This window comes from Hemicordylus capensis, chromosome 3 (genome assembly GCF_027244095.1).
Source record: "Hemicordylus capensis ecotype Gifberg chromosome 3, rHemCap1.1.pri, whole genome shotgun sequence".
Classification (NCBI taxonomy): Eukaryota; Metazoa; Chordata; class Lepidosauria; order Squamata; family Cordylidae; genus Hemicordylus; species Hemicordylus capensis.
The window spans coordinates 139,521,181-139,535,617 of NC_069659.1; the positions used below are offsets into that span (position 1 = coordinate 139,521,181).

At 45.8% G+C, this 14,437-nt stretch overlaps 2 protein-coding genes across 3 annotated transcripts in view; one reads left to right on the forward strand and one right to left on the reverse strand.

The window, feature by feature from the left end:
- Positions 1-1,697: 1,697 nt before the first annotated feature.
- CHAMP1 (chromosome alignment maintaining phosphoprotein 1) lies at positions 1,698-14,430 on the reverse strand. The gene is made up of 2 exons (XM_053307514.1): positions 14,282-14,430; positions 1,698-5,607 (listed from the first exon to the last, which is right to left on the reverse strand). The coding sequence occupies exon 2, from the start codon at positions 5,579-5,581 to the stop codon at positions 2,462-2,464; it is 3,120 nt and encodes a 1,039-aa protein (XP_053163489.1). The 5' UTR covers positions 5,582-5,607; positions 14,282-14,430; the 3' UTR covers positions 1,698-2,461.
- Positions 14,103-14,437, forward strand: part of LOC128350022 (F-box only protein 36-like) — a 43,153-nt gene continuing 42,818 nt past the window's right edge. For both annotated transcript variants that reach the window (XM_053307532.1, XM_053307521.1), the window contains exon 1: positions 14,103-14,269. The gene's annotated coding sequence lies outside the window, so the exon portion shown is untranslated. The remainder of the gene's footprint in view (positions 14,270-14,437) is intronic.

Here is a 14,437-nt window from a genome sequence, read left to right on the forward strand (position 1 = left end):
TTCCACCAGGGGGGAGGTGTCTCTGGAGGCTCCCTCCCACGGGCCCTGTTTGCACACATGGAGGCCATTTGGGGGGCTGCCATGCATGCATGCGGGTCATTTGCATGACCAGGTCACAACCCAGGTCGCACATGGATGCTGGCCATTTGCATGAAAAGGTAATGACCCGAGTTATGTAAATGGATCACGCACATGCGCAGCAGCCCCAAAATGGCCAAACATGCAAAAAGGAGACGGGAAGGCAGGTGGGGGAAAGGGAGCCTCCAGAGACCCCCCAAGGCCACAGAAGCCCTCAGTGGAGGTGACATTGGGGGGGGGGAACAAATTTAATAGCATCTGGCAACACCGAACCAGGCCTGAACTGGCCCGGGGGATTCGGTACGACCTTGAGCTGAATTGGACTCAGTTTGAGGTCTAGCCCTCAAACCAAACTGGCTTGAACATCCATATGTTCTCTCACCAAGTGCACATACAGAACGCTGAATCACAGCCAATATCTATACAAATAAAAACTTAAGTTTCATATACACACATACGTTTCAAGATACCAACAGAATTTAACTGAGCTTATCTTTATCTGGGTTATGATAATGGTTTCACACCATTATTAGTAACACACGGTGAGCTCTTTCAAATGATCAGTGAGAAGGGCTACCAGCTGCATGGGGAGGAAGTCTGCTAAAACCTACCTCCCCCACAGAGGTGGGCGGATTGCATGCCCAGATGGACACAAGCACAGAGGGTTGGGGGTGGGAATGCATTGTCCCAGCCCCCTGGAAATCCCATAATGCACCACATAAGTGCTCTTAGTTTGGTTTAACCAGCGGGCCTCTTTGGCAGGTTTGCCACCAACAGCCGCCGGCAGTTCTCACCTGCAGCCAAGCCTTAGCTGTGTTTGAGAACAGCCTCCTTGTGTTCAAGCCTCAAATGACCAAAACAAACCAAAACACCCACCCCACCCACAAACATTCTTGGTAGATTGGGGGCGGGGAAGAGACCTGCAATAAATCCACTGCAATGAGATAAGATTAAAAAAACCATAAGCAGAAGCAAAGGGTGGGTTGGGGGTGGGAGCCACTAATGCAATTAACTCTTAGATATTTGATCCAGTTCTACAACAGTGTCTATAGCAGTTCATATACTTTGCTTCTGCATGGAGCTGCACAAGCAAAACATCTTCTCACTTAAGTTTTTCTCACAAAACTTCTTATTACAAAGTATAAAACAGCCCTTCCACAAATGAACTTTTCCAAGAGCAAAAGTCTTTTCATTAATATAAGGGTGCCTCTGGATCCAATCAAGTGAATCCATAGTGCAGCAGCAGACTGTTGGACTTTTGGTACTACAGAATCAAAGGGCAAACAGCAGAGGCTCTAGTTTTCTAATGCTTTGGGTTCCAAATACAAAGGCCCCAGAACACTGTGGAGAGGCAAAGACGGAGCTAATTCATATATGATCAGGATGGCATCACCACTCCAGTTGACATTCAGCCTTGGTACTCAGGTAGATTACATGGGATGTAACTGTGAGGTAAATTTTGACATTTTTGCAACTGAGGTTGACATTTAGTTTTCTTTTAAACAAATGCAGAAAATGGGATTTACATGATAAATGGAATTACTTCCCTATATTGGTGAATGAAGACTAATCCTGTAATAAATATCTGAATATAAATGAATGGAACATTACTCAACATATAGAACAGAACCAAGTGCACAAATTATGTTTATTGTTAAAAATTATTTAAAAAACATTCCTTAAAATGCACTTTATCTCCAATATAGACAATGATACAAGACAGCAAATATGTATTTCCACTACATCTGAAATTAATCTAGCTAATTCACACACATTAATTTGTGCTTCAAATATGGGAGAACAGAAGCACAAGTATTAAAAAAAAAAACCTAAGCAAGCAATTAAGTAAGGTGAGAACTCAACCCCCGCCCCCATATACTTATAAACATCATCACAATTCCAGACAAACAATATTATTTCATGCAACGCTTAAACCAATTTTCATTTGGGCGATGCTTTAATATTTTTAAGAGCTTGCTCAATGTTTTTCAAATATATAATTTGGAATTATAGTTAAAATGGGATTGACTAGTTGTCCGATTGCTTCTTCCCTAGCTGCATATTTTAAGTTTTTAATGAATTCCTCCCCCTGCCCTTTTTAAGACACTCTGAACAAGCTTATTATTTTGGCAATGCCTGAAAGTGTGTTTGTTACAATTTCTACAAGCTAAATATATCTGTCACAAACAAGCTAAACATGCTAGAGTCCATTTAAATTAATGGTTTGAGCACACTCAGCCTTGCAATGGCTTGTGGCCACTGAGTTTATTGTAACGTGTTAACATAATTATATATAGAAGCACATACTTTTCACTTTGTTAGACAAATTCAACAATGTCACTGATATTTGGAGATTTACTGAACTTTGATTTACTAACAAAGATCACTGAGTTTGTTCATTAAGTGGTTCAGAGAGTGATTCCTTCAATGGTTCACTGCCTTCCACTGGTACCTTACTGGCCTCTTCGCTAGGACGGCTCTCACTAGGTGGTTCAGTAGTGGTATCCAGCTGTTTCTTATTGGCTTCTTCATTATGACGGCTTTGGCAATGGGTTAAATGTTTCTTAAAGCCTCTAGGAAAGTTTGACTCAAAACTGCAACGTGGACATTTAAGCAAACTTTGACCATGAGCAGCCACATGGTTTTTAAGGTGAGACTCCAAGAGAAAAGCCTTTCCACAGATGTCACACTTGTATGGGCTGTGGACATTATGCTTGTTAACCAAATGATGCAAAACAGCACCTTTTTTCATAGCCCGACAGCAACAAATTTTGCAATAGTATTTACCTTTGCCACGCTTCATATATTTTGCTATCTCTTCTTCCGAGATAAAAGCTTCCTTCTCCTCTGTAAACTGCAGGACACACTGAGGCTGAGTAGGAGTAGCTGCCTCAGTTTTAGTCTGTTTATTGAGATCAGGAGATTCAGTATCAAACTGTTCCTGATCACTGTTTGATTCCTGTTCCTTCACCTCTGATGTATCCATCTCTGCATTTGCACTCTCACTGCTATTTATCTCAGTATTAGAAGCCTCCTGGCTTTCCCTCTTGGGTTTCTTTTTTGGACAAGAATATGAGACATCTTCTATAGGTTCCTTGGCTTGCATAGGCTGTTCCTTTGGAGCTAATAGACCACTGAATGGATTCTCTTCCTCTGGGCGCTCAGCAAATAAATCTTTATTACCAGATTCGGTATGTGCCTGCAGTTCTGAAAAAACAGGCGCAGCAGGGGGGGTGAAGTCAGTTTTGTGGGCCTCAGAGGAAACAGCAGGCACAGGTTTGTGAACATCAGAACCAAAGACTTGCTTTTGATCTGTAGAAGGTGCAGGCTTTTGGAGCTCAGGTGAAAGAGAACTTTTTGGAGGCTCTGCAAAGAATGGTCTTTGGTTTTCAGGGGAACCAGGAGGCAGCTTCTGGGGTTCAGAGAAGGCAGCATGTTTCTGGATTTCAGGAGAAGTGGCAGGAGGCTTCAGTATTTCATGAGAAAGAGCAGGTGATTTCTGAGGTTCTGAGAAAGGAACATGCTCCTGAATTTCAGGAGAAACGGCAACATGTTTCTGGGGCTCTGAGAAGAAGGCATGCTTTGGGGCCTCAGGAGAAACAGGAGTAGGTCTGTGAGATTCAGAAAAAAGAGCATGTTTGGGGACTTCAGGAAAAGACATGTGAGTTTCATGGAAAAATGAACGCTTTTGCATCTCAGGAGAAACAGGAGGAACAGGTTTTTTAGGCTCAGAAAACAGGGCCCGTTTCCGAGGTTCAGAAAACAAACCACGTTTTTGAAGCTCAGAGGAAACAAAAGGGGCAGACTTCTGAGTCTCTGGAAAGAAAGCAGACTTTCGGGACTCAGGGGAAAATTTCCAGAGATCAGGAGACATGGAGGGAGTTGGTTTACGCTGCTCAGGAAAGAATGAAGGTTTCCAAAGATCAGGTGACATAGGAGGACCAGGCTTTCTAAGCTCAGCTGGCATAGAAGGAGGGGGAGGCGGTGGTGCTGCTGGTGGTGACGGCCTCCATGTGTCAGGGGAATAAACAGGTTTCCAGCCCTCAGGATAAACAGAAGAAATGGGTTTCCAAGGCTCTGAAGAAGCAAGATTAGATTTTGGAGATTCAGGCAAGGAGGTAGATTTCCAAGGCTCTGGCACAAACTTCTGAGGCTCTGGAGACATCATAGTGGCTGGTCTTCGGGGCTCTGAAGCAGGCCTCCTGGACTCAAGTGACATAGATGGGGAAGGTTTAGGGGACCAAGGTGAGACAGTAATTGAAGACTTTTGTTGCTCATGAGAAATACTGGGGGCAGGCCTCCAGGGATCTGGAGTAATATTGGGGGCAGATCTCCAGGGATCTGGGGAGAGTGTTAGCTCAGGTTTTCGTGGTTCAGGTGAAAGCGCCGAAGTGGGCCTCCGCATCTGAGGAATATGCCTACGAGGTTCTGAGGACAGAGCAGCAGCAGGTTTCTTTGGCTCAGGAGAGACAGCTGGAGAGTACCTGCGGGGCTCAGGAGAGAGAGCTGGAGAGTACCTGCGGGGCTCAGGAGAAACAGCCGGAGAGTGCCTGCGGAGCTCAGGAGAGACTGCTGGAGCAAATTTCTGTGGTTCTGATGCAGACACAGGAGGAGACACGGACAGCGCAGACCTTTGAGGCTCTGGAGATACAGGTGGAATGGGTTTCTGGGGTTCCAGAGATAGAAGTGGTGCAGGCTTTTCTGGCTCTGGGGTAGGGATGTGCAGTTCTGGGTGTACAACAGGGAGGGGTTTCTGTGGCTCAATGTATGTGGCTGTGGTGGATTTTTGTGGCTCTGGAGACAAAGTACAGACAGGCTTGGGTGGCTCTGGGGATTCTGCTCGTGTGGGTTTTAATGGCTCTGGAGACACAGAAGGGATTGGTTTCAGTGGTTCCGGTGACGCTACTGGAATAGGTTTTGAAAGCTCCGAGGATACCACAGGGATGGGTTTCTGTGGTTCTGGACATACAGCCAGAGTAACCTTCTGTTGCTCCATAGAAGTAACTGAAATGGGCTTTTGTAACTTGGAGGATAATTCAGTGTCAGATGTAAGGGGTTCAGAAGCAACAGGCTTTTGAGTCTCTGGAGGCATGGTGGGTTTGTGTGTCTCAGGAGATAGCAAAGGTTTTTGAGGTTCCACAAATAGAGGTTTTTTCAGGGATTCCACGTCTGTTTCTAACAAACCCTTCTGTTCTTCATTCCACTTGTCAGGCATTGCATGGTGTGCTGTGATGTGATAATAAACATTACAATACATTTTGCTAGTAAAAAAGCATTTGTGGCAGTGGAATAACTTTGCACTTTTCTGATAAAATATAAGTTTCCCCAATCCAGCAGTATCCATTTCATCACAAAATTCAGGGTGGATCGTACCCATGTGAATCTGTACGGTCTCATAGTCAGAGCCTTTGAAACTGCAGTGATCACAGTCTAAGCGCTCTGCTTTATGTAGTATCTTCAATATGTCCATTTTTCTACTATCAGCTTGCATAACACTACACATCTTTCAAACTGTAAACTCCAGGATACCTGAAATAAAGGGAAAAATATTTAGCTTTTAAAATATAGGAAAATTGTTCTAATCAATATAAAATTTGGTCTATGAATGACAGATCAGTGAATGAATTATATATCCTAAGAAAAATCAAATAATCTGACCTTGTTTTGAGACACAATCCACAGCATTATGCTGCACATCTGCCTATTCCCATCCACTGCAGTAGTAAAATAAACCCTTTCACTGGGGGCAGGGACGGGCCCTAACTTTTCTAAGCCTATGACCCCTTGCACAATGAACTCTGAACATAATTTCTTCATTGTTTACAAAGCCATTGGCAGATTCTGTGAAGGCAATTTAAGCTGTTTACCCATTTTTCCAGATGGGTCTTTCTACTGCAGAAGGACTAACAGAATAAACAGTTTGCACAGCATGTGTAGCTAGTTCATAGCCACTTCTTTATTTTAACAAAGTAACATTAATAGCCTCACCTATACCCCACTGACTCCAGGTAAATAACACTGGTTGAAATGTGTGGGTTCTTGTGAATTAGGCTTAGAGTGGTCCTTGACTTTACTATTCAAATTTTGATTTTTCTTCTTCATTCAGATAAGTAAACAGACAGAATGCCAAACCCAGAAGGACCATTGTACAGTTACTCATATAACATTTGCAAAGTACAGAAAAACATTTTGCACTCTAAATTGTTTAGATTTGTTTTAGTGCCAAGTAATCTTAATATGCATGGAGCTTATTAAATGAGCCAATTTATTCAAAAACTCAGCATACTGTATTTTGTTATGACCAAAGTACATTTATTTCAAAACTGGTAACCCTTACATATTTACAACACAAGCTATACTGGTTTCAATATAAACTTAGAATTCTGAACAAATATATGTATCAATGCAATGATTATTTGTATAATTAATCATGCATATAAAAACACTGACATTTATTCAGAAAGCTCACAAACATCCAATTGTAACTGATATGCAACTCATGCTACTTCTCTTTATAACAGATAATTTCAAGATGGTTGCATTTCATAGTCAGCTGTGTGCGCCTTCCAGGATATCATGGCTTTTGCCTTGTCTGTGGAGGAGAAAATGAAAATAGACAAGAACTTTTGGTGTCCATGTGTACTGTTACACAGAATGACCTAGGATGCAACCCCACTGCAATTTCTTTAAATCATTCTTTGAGTGTAGAAGTCATTCTGAATCTGTATCTTATATCCAAAAATTGGAACCATTTCAAACTGGCTTCAGCCTGCTGGATGATCTCAAATCAGAAATCAACAGAGGAATTCTGTTGATTCTTTTAGATCTCTCGGCAGCTTCTGTTTGATTCTGTTGTGTGATTCTGTTGATCCTTTTAGATCTCTCGGCAGCTTTTGATACTAAGGATGTGTGACCTGGCTTGACCTTGAGCTGGTTCGTTATTGAACTGGTCCAGCTAGAGGGCTTGCCCTCAAGCAGAACCAGGCCCAGTTGGGCTCGAGCCAAATCCCCCCAGCTGGCTCGAGAGCCGGTTCAGGGGTTCTAAAGCAGATTTATTTATTTTTATTAACACTCACTGCCTCTGCAGGGTGCTGCCATGGCTGCAGGGGAGGGTTCTCTGGTGGTTCCCCCTCCCCCGCTGGCCTCCCCCAGTCTCATATGGCCCATTTCAAGCAGTTTCTGTCCCATTCTGGGCTTCTCTGTGCAACCCGGTCATGCAGATGCATATGCACAACGGCCTCCAAAATGGCCACCACCAGCACAGAGAGGCCTGAACCAGGCCATTTGAGACCAAGGGGAGGCTGGCGCGGGGGAACCAGAGAGACCACCCCCCCCAGCAGCCTTTGCAGCATCCCCCGAGGCGGAGAGTGCTTTTCAAAAAATGTTTTTCCCCTACTTTAGAACCCTCAAACCAGCTCAAAATCAAGCTGAGGGGTCTGTTCAGGGGGGCAAAAGTGAACATGCCTGGTTTGAGGCTGGTTCAGACTAGAACCGATCCAGGGAAACCAGTTTTGTGCACACCCCTATTTGATACCATCGACCATAGTATCCTCCTGGAACGCCTGAAGGGGTTGGGAATGGAAGGCACTGCTTTGCAATGGTTTCACTCCTCTTAGGTTCCAGACAGTGTTGCTTAGAGAGTTGCTTTTCAAAACAAGAGCTATTGTACTGCGCCCCGCAGGGCTCCATTATATCTCCAATGCTTTCAATCTACATGAAACCACTGGGAGATATCATCAGGGGATTTGGCGCAGGGGGTTATCAATATGTTGATGACACCAAATCTATTTCTCCATGTCAACTTCATCAGGAAATGGCCCAACTTCCCTAAATGCCTGCCTGGATACACTAAATGCCTGGTGGAGCCAGTTCTGTTCCTTGGTTTTCCTTGGCAGTAGGGTGATGAAACAACTCGGGTGATAGGTAGAACAACGCTGGAGAAAGAGTCATGACGAATCTGACCAAACACGGGCTAGAGCCCATTTTAGGGACTACTCTGTGGCAGTGGGGGTGGTGAAGAAATGCTTTTCTCTGCCTCCATTGCATTTGCTCAGTGCAGACCAGCGGAGCTGTTTCGTGTAGCAAAGACATTGCTCCACACATCCCCACAGGTAATGGGGGAGGAATCATCTACAGCCCATTGTGATCACTTTGTGTGTCACTTTGCAGATAAAGTCGCTTGCATCCATACTGATTTGGACTCCAGAGTTTTGGCAGTTCCAGCAGACGTGCCTCTGGTACCATCTGGTCCTATTGTGTTGGATTCTTTTCAGTTGGTGCAGCCTAAGGATGTGGACAAGATCCTGGGCAGTGTACGGGTGACATCGTGTGCTCTTGACCCTTGTCCTTCATGGCTAATAAAAGCTGCCAAAGAGGGTACAGGCAGATGCCTGGAAGTGATCATTAATGCTTCATTAAGGGAGGGCATGATGCCATCATGCCTCAAGGAGGCGATGGTAAGACCATTATTTTAAAAGCCCCCTCTTGATCCCGCCAACCCAGACAATTATAGACCTGTCTCTAACCTTCTCTTTTTGGGTAAGGTGATAGAGCGTGTGGTGGCGTCCCAGCTGCAGAGGGTCTTGGATGATATAGATTATCTGGACCCTTTTCAATCTGGCTTCCGCCCCAGTTATGGGACTGAGACTGCCTTGGTCGCTCTAGTGGATGACCTACGCCAGGAACAGGACAGGGGGAGTGCATCCCTGTTGGTTCTGCTGGACCTCTCAGTGGCGTTTGATACCATCGACCAAGGTATCCTTCTGGGCTGCCTCTCGAGAATGGGAGTTGGAGATACTGCGTTGGAGTGGCTCCAATCCTTTCTTGGAGGGAGGGTCCAGAAGGTGGTGCTGGGGACTATTGCTTGGCTCCATGGCCATTGGCCTGTGGGGTCCCACAGGGTTCAGTTTTGTCCCCCATGCTGTTTAGCATCTACATGAAACCGCTGGGAGAGGTCATCCGGGGACTTGGACTGAGTTGTCAGCAATATAAGGATGACACTCAGCTCTATCTCTCCTTGTCACCTGATCCTAGGGAGGCAGTGGATGTCCTGAATCGGGGGCTAGAGGCTGTGATGGGTTGGATGTGGGCTAATAAACTGAGACTGAATCCAGGCAAGACGGAGGTAATGTTGGTCAGTAGGAGAGCCAATCGGGATGAGGAGATTTTACCAGTTCTGGGTGACACTCCCCTTTAAGGAGCAAGTATGCAGCTTGGGGGTACTGCTGGACGCAGCTCTGCTTTTGGAAGCTCAGGGGGAGGTGGTGGCCAGGGGTGCCTTTGCACAGCTTCGGCTAATGCACCAGCTGTGTCCCTTTCTCGAGAAGGCAGATCTGGCAGTTACCCAAGCCTTAGTCATATCACGGCTGGATTACTGTAATGCGCTCTATACGGGGCTGCCCTTGAAGAATATACAGAAACTGCAGCTAGTGCAAAATGCGGCAGCTAGGATTTTATCTGGAGCTGCCCATTAGGATCACATCACACCCATTTTGAAAGAGCTGCACTGGCTACCAGTTTGTTTCCAAGTCTAATTCAAGGTGCTGGTTTTGACCTTTAAAGCCTTTAACAGTTTGGGCCTGGGATACCTGAGGGACCGCCTGCTCCCAAGGGTTGCTGCCCGCTTGACGAGGTCATAAAAGGGGACTGTGCTCTGGGTGCTAAAAACGAGGGAGGCTCGGTTGTCGTGCACGCGGGACTAGGGGTGTGCATGGTCTGGGGCACCCCCAGTCTGGCATGGGGGGGACTGTTGCCTTAAGTGGGAGGGTGGTAGTACTTACCCCCACCGCTCTTCCCTCTCCGGCGCTAGTCAGTTGTGTTCAAGGCTTTTGAAACAACGACGGGGGCAGGGGCAGCAGGGAGGAACTCTGCCGCCCCAAGAAGATTTTTCAACTGACTAGCGCCGGAGGGGGAAGAGCGGCGGCGGGGGGGGTAAGTACTACCACCACCCCGCTTAAAGCAACAGCCCCCCGCCCAGCCAGACCTCCGGACCGGTCCGGCGGTCCTTTGAATTGTGCCGGACCGAACCGTGCACACTCCTACGCGGGACAAGGCCTTCTCTGTTGCTGTCCCCAGACTCTGGAATGCTCTCCCAGTGGCTATTCGCTTCTCGGTCTCCATCACAGTTTTTAGAAAGCGTGTTAAATCTTGGCTTTTAACCCAGGCTTTCATATGATTGTCTCTACTGCTGCTTCTTTGTATTTTGTACAGTTTTTATGCTTGTATTTTAAATCTTTTTAGTCAGATTTGTTTTATATTTTAGCTTAACATTTTAATTGTCATTTTTATAGTCCTGTTTTTAATTTTAGTGTAAACCGCCTCGGGATTGCTTTAATGAAAGGTGGTATAAAAATTTAATAAACAAACAAACAAACATTTACTTAATTTGATTTCTATACCGCCCTTCCAAAAATGGCTCAGGGCGGTTTACACAGAGAAATAAATAAATAAATAAATAAGAAGATAAGATGGCTCCCTTTCCCCAAAGGGCTCACAATTGAAAAAGAAACATAAGATAGACACACCAACAACAGTCATTGGAGGTACTGTGCTAGGGGTGGATAGGGCCAGTTACTCTCCCCCTGCTAAATAAAGAGAATCACTACATTAAAAGGTTCCTCTTTGCCAAGTTAGCAATAAAAAAAAATAAAGAGATGGATAGGCCAGATCTGAGGTTGAATCCAAGCCAGATGGAGATACAAAATAATACAAGTCAATTAGCAAGAGCACAAGCTGTGAACTGGTCAAATCTCAATTTAACCATGAAGTCATTAGCTGGCTCTAGACCATCTTCAATATGGAACTAACTCTAATTGCCTAAAAGACTACTATAAGGATTACGAATATAATATATGCAGAGTACTGTGAACATTTAAGGAAAGTACTCTCTCTATATATAAAACACTTAGGTGGTACATGGCAAGCCCTGCCCCCACCGCAACCAAGCCCCACCTCCGCCGCAACCAATGAAATCACAGGCCAGAAGCAGCTAGAGGAGGAGAGGAGATACAGAAAGGAAGGTGCCATAGCAGCAGTGAGGAAGGGGCCAATCAACTGCCAATGCTGCTCCTGAGAGCAAGGGGAGAGTAGATTTTTGCCACCCATAGGCAAAAAACATTTGCTGCCCCAGCTCGAGGGGTTGGAGCGGTGGCAAGTTAAATCTTTTTCTTTTTTTAACCTTTAGAAACTGTTGCTGTGCGGCACAGGGCGCTCTAGCAGCTCTGGTGGGGGGTGGGGGAGACTGAGGTGGGGATAATGGCAGAGACGGCGGCAAAAGCTCCTTCCATGGGCCAGTACTCCCTCTGATTTTTTTCATCTCTGTGTAGAATGAGTTTTGTTCTGGACGGCAGTATTAAGGCAGTGTGTGCGCACCTGCATTCAGGATGGGGCCTTCCTGATTCAACCTGGGATCGAAAATGAACTGAGCTGACATCCAAAAACTTGTGAGCATGTGCATGCCTTAGGGAATAGCAAGGTGGGCCCGCCTGCCACCCAAATGAGAGGCTGGGCCATTTTTGGCCCATTATGACAGATAAGAAATTTAAATCCTTAAAACATATGGCTTCTCACATAAAAACTAAGTAAAATTCTTAGATTGGTAGGTGCAATTGTACACTCACACCACATTCATTTATTTGAGGACCAGAGCACTCAGTCCTGGCTTTTAGGGATGTGCATGACGATCTTCGGCGCCGGCGGGGGTAGAGTTTTAAGGGCGGGGGAGGGTGTACTCACCCCTCCCGCCGCATTTCCCCCGCCGGCGCGCTGTTGGTTTTAATCCCCTCGGGGCGGCAGCGTTCCTCCCTGCCACCCCGTTTCTGCCCTTGGCCGGAAGTGGCGAGTGCGTGTGCGCACGCTGTGCGCGCGCACATATGGCAGAGGGGCGTGCGCACGCGCACTCGCAACTTCCAGCCACTTCTGGCCAAGGGCAGAAACGGGGTGGCAGGGAGGAACGCTGCCGCCCCGAGGGGCTTAAAACCGACAGCGCGCCGGCAGGGGAAATGCGGTGGGAGGGGTGAGTACACCCTCCCCCACCCTTAAAGTTCTACCCCTGCCGGCGCCGAAACGGCCCCTAGCCCGAAACATTCCAGAGGCCTTTACAATGGCCTCCGAAACGTTTCGGGCACATGCCTACTGGCTTTATCATGTGCTCTTATCTCATAGAGACTACGCACATAGCTCCTCAAATACATGTATGGCCTTGTGACAAATCTCCATATCCAGAGCTCTTTAAGAAATGTAAAGACATCTTTTTGACTGGCTAAAAGTTATTCCACTGTTTGATTTTGCCATTATTTCATTTTTCTAGAGAAAATCCATCTATTTATTTCTCCTAGGCATACCCGTTGCTAACCCCATGCGTGGCAGCTCTTGCAAGAAGTTGTCGGACTAGCGATGGGACGCGGAGAAAATGCCCACTGGAATGGGCAGATGGTGGCAGGCCCGGCCCAGCCACAGGGATGGGGGTGGGTGGGCTCAGCCGCCAGGAGGAAGTGGCGAGGGAGAAGCGGGCCAGGTGGGCCATCAGAGGCGCAGATGATCTGCACCCGGCCCAGCTAGTTTTATTTATTACTCTTAGCCAGTTTAAGGATTTTGAAAGCCAGCTTGGTATATGTTATCTCCAATTTATAGAGATTGACCCCATTAAGCATGCTCTCAAAAAATTGAAACCTTTCAGCTGATGAAGGTGACATCAGTAAAGCACAAAAGTGTCATAGCCCAAAAGTAAGGGTGTGTACCTACAATACTATGTACATGTTACTGTCTTTTACTATAAAACATGAACATGGTTTTATCTATCTGCATTTAATAAATTACTACTGCAGCAGGACAGTAAAACAGGTTTAAGAAATTGTACCTAAAACCAAAGCAGATATAATGCTTAAGTATAAGCTTCTGTAGTGATGGATTGGAACAAAGTCTTTGATCTAAGAATAAATTCTTACAAACGGAATTAAGATTTCACACTAGGGTCAATGTAGTAGGATTACTTTAATAAAATGGCAAAGTGATAGCCCAGTACATGCTACTGTTACTGAATAAATCCAAACATGACAACCCTTTTCAACTTACTTCACATTGCAAAATGAGTAATTCCCCTCCCTCTACCTTGTATTGTACCTATTCCCTCAACCAATTCCTATCTTTTGGTCTAACTACCATGGTTCCTAATCCTCCAATGGAAGGAGACTCTTCATGTTGGCAAATCCTGTTCCAGAATATCACATCTCCATTGGAAGCCCTATTTGAGATATCAAAGTTCCAGTATGAGAATTTAACTTTTTAAATAAATCTATTTACACTACTGCGAAGCCATTTCTGTTAGCAAGTTAACAGGAAGTATCAACTAATTATTTCAGTGTATATCAACTTTGACTGCCCAGATAACATGAATAGCAATTAGTTAGTTATTGGCTTAACTATTACCATTCTCTGCAAAAGAATCTATGTTGAGCACCCTGAATATGTATGCCTCCGTTAGACCATTTAAATATTTGGGAGTTTTTTGGTGATAAGAAAAAGCACCTAGGTAAAAAACCCAACCTGGTTTTTGGCTTACAGTCCGATCATATACACACACATACATTTAGTCAGAAAATACTCCCACTAAATTCGACGGGGCTTACTTCCACGTAAATGGGCCTTGGCTTCCAATGTTACCGAAGCAACAGTTTAGCTGAGCCCACGGACCTGCTACAATGAAAAAAACAAGAAGCACTCTCTACAGATAAGTGCAAATAGAACGTGCAATAAGGTATGAGCGGTCCTTGCAAAGATATGGCACGAGAAGCCGAGAAACTACTTCGCCAAACCTAGTAAGGGGGCCTAGTCAACCCTGCACGCACTATTAAGATATTTACGAAGAGCAAACCACGGGGGAGCGAGAAACAGAGCAAGAGACACCAGGAAGGCGAGACTGGGCGCGTACGTGAAAACACAAAAAAGGCGGCGGCGGCGAGCGTAGCGCCTTCTCACTGCGCGCACGCAAACAGCCTCTTCGTACGGAATGGGGGACGGGACAAACAACCCAACAATGTTGTGCGGGTCGCGCGTAAAATCATTTAAGAGGAGGGAGGAGCGAAGATAAGCGTCTCCGAGCGCCATAAAGAAGACGAAGAGCCGTTTCCCCCCATCCTGTTGCCTCCTCAGGTGTTCACGGACTACGCGGGCGCAGCAGGGAAGGGGAGAAGCGGTAAGTACGTACCTGGGAGAAAAGGATTACTACGAAGCGAGACAGTCCTTCTCAGGCGCTTTCCTACAATGGCGGCGATTCCACAAGAAGGGGAGGGGGACGGAATAATGGCTAGGGAAGAGGAAAGGAGGGCGCGCGCGCCCCGATAGCCTTTCTTTTATTGGCTCA